The sequence below is a fragment of the Barbatula barbatula genome (genome assembly GCF_947034865.1).
Source record: "Barbatula barbatula genome assembly, chromosome: 7".
Taxonomy (NCBI): domain Eukaryota; kingdom Metazoa; phylum Chordata; class Actinopteri; order Cypriniformes; family Nemacheilidae; genus Barbatula; species Barbatula barbatula.
The window spans coordinates 24,371,672-24,376,512 of NC_136770.1; the positions used below are offsets into that span (position 1 = coordinate 24,371,672).

At 36.4% G+C, this 4,841-nt stretch overlaps 1 protein-coding gene across 1 annotated transcript in view; it reads right to left on the reverse strand.

Moving 5' to 3' along the window:
• Positions 1-970: 970 nt before the first annotated feature.
• The window catches only part of necab3 (N-terminal EF-hand calcium binding protein 3), a gene marked incomplete at its 5' end in the record, with an annotated part of 14,399 nt that continues 10,528 nt past the window's right edge, over positions 971-4,841 (reverse strand). Inside the window, 6 exons of the mRNA XM_079461064.1 lie at positions 971-2,355; positions 2,489-2,580; positions 3,498-3,575; positions 3,744-3,856; positions 3,927-3,980; positions 4,764-4,835. Coding sequence (XP_079317190.1) covers positions 2,327-2,355; positions 2,489-2,580; positions 3,498-3,575; positions 3,744-3,856; positions 3,927-3,980; positions 4,764-4,835 — 438 coding nt within the window. The 3' untranslated portion in view covers positions 971-2,326. The remainder of the gene's footprint in view (positions 2,356-2,488; positions 2,581-3,497; positions 3,576-3,743; positions 3,857-3,926; positions 3,981-4,763; positions 4,836-4,841) is intronic.

The following is a 4,841-nucleotide window of genomic DNA, read 5'->3' on the forward strand; positions in this document are numbered from 1 at the left end:
AAATAATAAAAATAATGAAATGATCATGCAGTTTTGTGATCTCTCAAAACGTGTTATTTCAAAACGGTTTAGAGAAGTAAATCTCTCTGCACATCCAGTTTTATTTACTCTTACACATACTTAATCAAAATTTTGTTTAATACTTTGATTCGCTTACAAATGAAGAGTTAGGTTACAAAATTAAATAACTTTTTATTTATTTATTGTGCCGTCCAATCCTATCCTACCTATTTCTTTTGATTTGAGCCATAATAACTCACAAAATACACAGTAAAAACATGATAACATCATAAAAACATCAGTCATGTCGTTTTGGAAGCAAACTCTTCAAATATTTTATTTCATCGTTCAACTCTCCCTACTGGACAAATAAGGAACAACAGGAGCGTAAAACTGCTGCTTCCCCATACGGGACGGAAATGTTCTTCCACTTTCCACCGCCAGGTGGCGCCAACACACGGTTTCCCCATAAATGTGTGTTAAAATGATGCAATGAGACATTTAAATAACTAATAATAACAAAACTAGCTATGAGATCTACTGAGCTAACATCACAGTTTGATTAAATTATCTGTTTTAATTCCTCCCCTTGCGTGTAATGTAATGTCCCAGAGTAAAATGATTGAATTACCTAAGAAATCCATCTGAATACAATGGTTATCATTCAGTTCCATGGTATTAGCACACCGCTTTGTTTAAATGTCATAAACACTAAACCACACAAGTGTATTCTTGATATTTTCATAATCACGTTAAAGGTTGTGAAGGATTAGTCCCTTCCTGTTCTATTTCATAACTTTCATATCCCACACGCTCATCACAAACATGTTTTTGACCATGAGAAGTGTTTTTCAATGACACAAGATGATAAAATGCACAAATGAAGTCACGACCCCTGAACATATAAACAACCAGAAATAAAAAAGAATCTTCTGCAATACAATAAACATCACTGCAGTTCCAGCATTTTCTGTGAGATGTGGTTTAATGTCATTTTTAACAGACTCTATAAAAGTGTTAAGTGTTTAATCTTAAATTGAGTCCATAAGAATCAATATTCTTGGAAACACTTTTATACAATATTTTGGTAAACCGCATCCATTTGTACTTTGAAATCAGATCAAAATGATGAATTCATAATTGTCAATTTGGAGATTGAGACATTTATAATGTTTGCTTAATACTCCTCCAATAGGTCACTACATTGGATTCTCTATGAAAGAAACAAAAACAAATGCACATCACAAACCGAGATGTGCCTCCAATAACCCAAACTACATCACAGCCAATGAAATCATTGTATTTAACTTTTCAGGAAAATAAAGAGGTGCGGTTTCTGAAACAAACAAATAATCAGAAATATAACACCAATAAGCAGTTTATCAATATTTACAACCATTTTATCTTTTTATAGATGAATGTACCTGCAAAGTATTTGAATGTTTGGGTTTGGACGGCAGTGATATAAAAAACAAATACACAACCATAAAACGTAATCTTCCATCATTTCAGTTGAAATATAAGATTTGGTTCAGATGCATAAACAATACAGTGCCGTTTTCACATGAATCAAACAACATGATGTCAAACTCGTGTCTTACGAGGAAGAAGTTTTCTACTCTATTCACAGACTGGATTATCTCAGATGTCGCCAGGCAGCACATCTTCTATTAGCATGCAGCAGTCCTTATGTTATCCACAGATGCTTTTATTTGATTAATCATTTACAAGTATATACACAACCTTGAAGTTTCTTCAGTGAGTATTTTACTCAAACGCTTCACTGCATGAAGCAAAAATTGCTTTCTAGACATGCGAGAAATATGACAACCATGCCTGTTAACATCACTGCAGCACAAAAAATTAAAACTGCTTTCTTTTTTTAATTCAGTTTGATTGTGAATTGGTCACACCCATAAGAAATTGAACTGGAACGACTGGAAGGAATCGAGTGCGTCGGCATCCAAAGAAATCCAACAGTCAACACAAAAAACTAAACGTAAAATGCTTACTAAACTAAAATAAACAGCACAGCTATCAAAACACTCTTTAAAATTTGAAATCCCGTCAATCTCTTTGAATTGAATTCCATTTCAATATTACTTTCCCCCACAATTCTGTGTAACCTGCATTTAAACAAAAAATGCATCATCACAGCCGTTCTGAATGCACAACCCTGTTTAACATGTTAGTCTGTGAAGTCAAATGCATGATCTATAAAACATGTTTAAGGACGTTTCATCCGATGGTTTTCTTTACAGTTATTCATTCACACCAGGATCGGTTGTACGGCTCAGATACAGTGAAGGGAAGTTTTTGTTGACGTTTAGTTGTTTGTCATGATCCACCAGGATGCTGCGAGAAAGAAAAGAGAAATAAGGTGAACGTTCAGGAGGTCGGTGTTTCATTTCTTCTGCTCAGAGGTGATAAAGCCTCAAGATTAAAACAATAACAGGAATAAACCATCTGATGAACCGTATTCTCTTACCGGGCATCAGCATAGTGGACACAACCTCTGGATCCTCCAGCATGTCTATAATACAACGCTGGAACATCTTACTGCTGTCAGACTGCAGGTAACTTCAACAAAAACATATTGCAAATCCATGAGAAAAATTATGCAAAATATAACATTTATTTACATTTAAAGAATATATATATATATATATATATATATATTCTAAATATCATCTTTACATTTAATTCACATGTATAGTTCTTATAGCTTAATATGCATGTTTCTACATCAGTGGTTCTCAAACTGGGGGGCCCAAGATGGATCCGGGGGGGACACAGATTTTGTGGCATTTTATGAAATGAAAAAATGTTTCGTAAATATTATGCATTGGAAAAACCAAGATAATTCATGTTCCAGTATTGTATAACTGAATGTGTTGGCAAGTTTAAGATTATAAGTCTTTATTTGGGCACCCTACACAAATGGGGTCTTACAATTAAAACGTTTGACAACCACTGTTCTACATGACACTTCCCAGAATACCTCACATATCAATAACATACTACATGCCTTAAATAAAAGGTTCTCTCAAATAAAGCCAGTAGAGGAGATTAGTCATGTAAAAAGCGTTGTTCTCTTCACCAGCTGGACACCACGTCTTTTCTCCACAGGAGATCATCACATGATATGCCAGATGTTTTATTCACAACATTGCAAGTTCTAATTTACATTTATTTGTTTCATCATCTTTCTAGATCAGTGTGTATCGCAGAAGCAGGACAGCGTTTGTGTTTGTTTGTGAAGTTTGTGCTATGAGATGAGCCATCTGCTGATCTGAAATGTCTTGTTAGACGCTCGACAATCTGGCAGGAAAACACACACACACACACACACAGACACAGACACACAAACAGACTGCTGCTGTTCTTCAGGGCTCGTATCATGAGGAATCTTGATACGTGTCTTTGTGAGTCGGTGTTGTGTCAGTAAAATGACTGTCACTCCGTGAAATAACAGCACGAGCTAAAGCAACACACACCTCATCCAGGAGATACGGTCCTGCCAAAACTCATAGATGATGTAATAGCTTTTCTCTGGTAGCTTCTGAATAGATACACTGAATGAAAGAGAGAGAAAGTCAGTGTGAAGGTCATATCTGGTACGGACAGTATCCACATGGCAGCATTTGTTATTGTTATGAAGTATTTCCGCCTGAAACTCGTAATGTGGTTTCATGAATGACGTCATCATCTCTCATCAGAGCGTATGACAGTGTTGTTCTCACTGTAGGTTGTCATTTTGATCGGAGGTGGAATCGGCGTAGCCCTTCAAGGCCTTCTGAAACTCTTCTAGATCGTTCTCCTGAACCATCATCTGCCTCTGAACCAGCAGAATGTTCTAGAGAAAACACACAAAGAGATAAAAAAAGAGGAACGAAACAGAAGAAGGTAAAAGGAGTGAGGCTTACGGATTTGTATGTGCTGGCTAGTGGATCTTCTCTCAACGGCTCCAGTTTTGGACTCTAGAGAAGGAAATATACAAAGAAGCAAAATTGGTAAAAATAATTGAGTGAAGGGCTTCTCATCACATACATATGATATCATGTGTGAGTGGAGATTCATTTGTTACATTTGTACAATAAAAAATGGAAACAAGGAATGATGTATAAATAATAATAACAACAACAAGCATTAATATAGCTGCAAGCAGCGAAACGGGGGCCGAGCCCACAAGGCACCACATGTGCAGCGAGGAGTCACGCCGGCGCAGAGCAGCTAGAGGGAAAACAACAGAAAACTGAAAATCCGTGATGAAAAGGGGACAGGTCGAGAAGAATAGATGAAAATAAACTCAAAGCGCATAATTTACACAAGAGCACGGAACACGCCCACAAAGCGTTCACGAGTTTTAAGCAATTGTATAAAAGCGTCATATCTTACGAACGCTTAACTTCAAGGGTACGTTTGGGACTGTAATTCGGCAACACGTCTGTATGGCTCAGTCCAAAGAACATTTTCATGAAGATTGGTCACCAAAAAGGAAATTTTGTTGTTTTTTCGAGAAAACAATGTGTTGGATCTTCAAAAAAGGCCATGAGGAAATCAGTTCCACACTCCAGCATGTTAAGGTTTGCAATATTTATATATATATACACATAAATTATATTAAACAAAATGACAAAAGCAATAATGAAAGTAATACATAAATAAGCCACACGTCAAATAAACACATGACGCTTGAGATGCTGACAAATCAAATGCATGATGGATAAATGAAGAGGGGACAGATGAACGGATGGGATCACCTGGCACTCCAGTTTATCGATGAGCTGTTGAAGTCTGTTGATTTGAGAACACCAGTGTTCATCTGTATCTACAGTAAC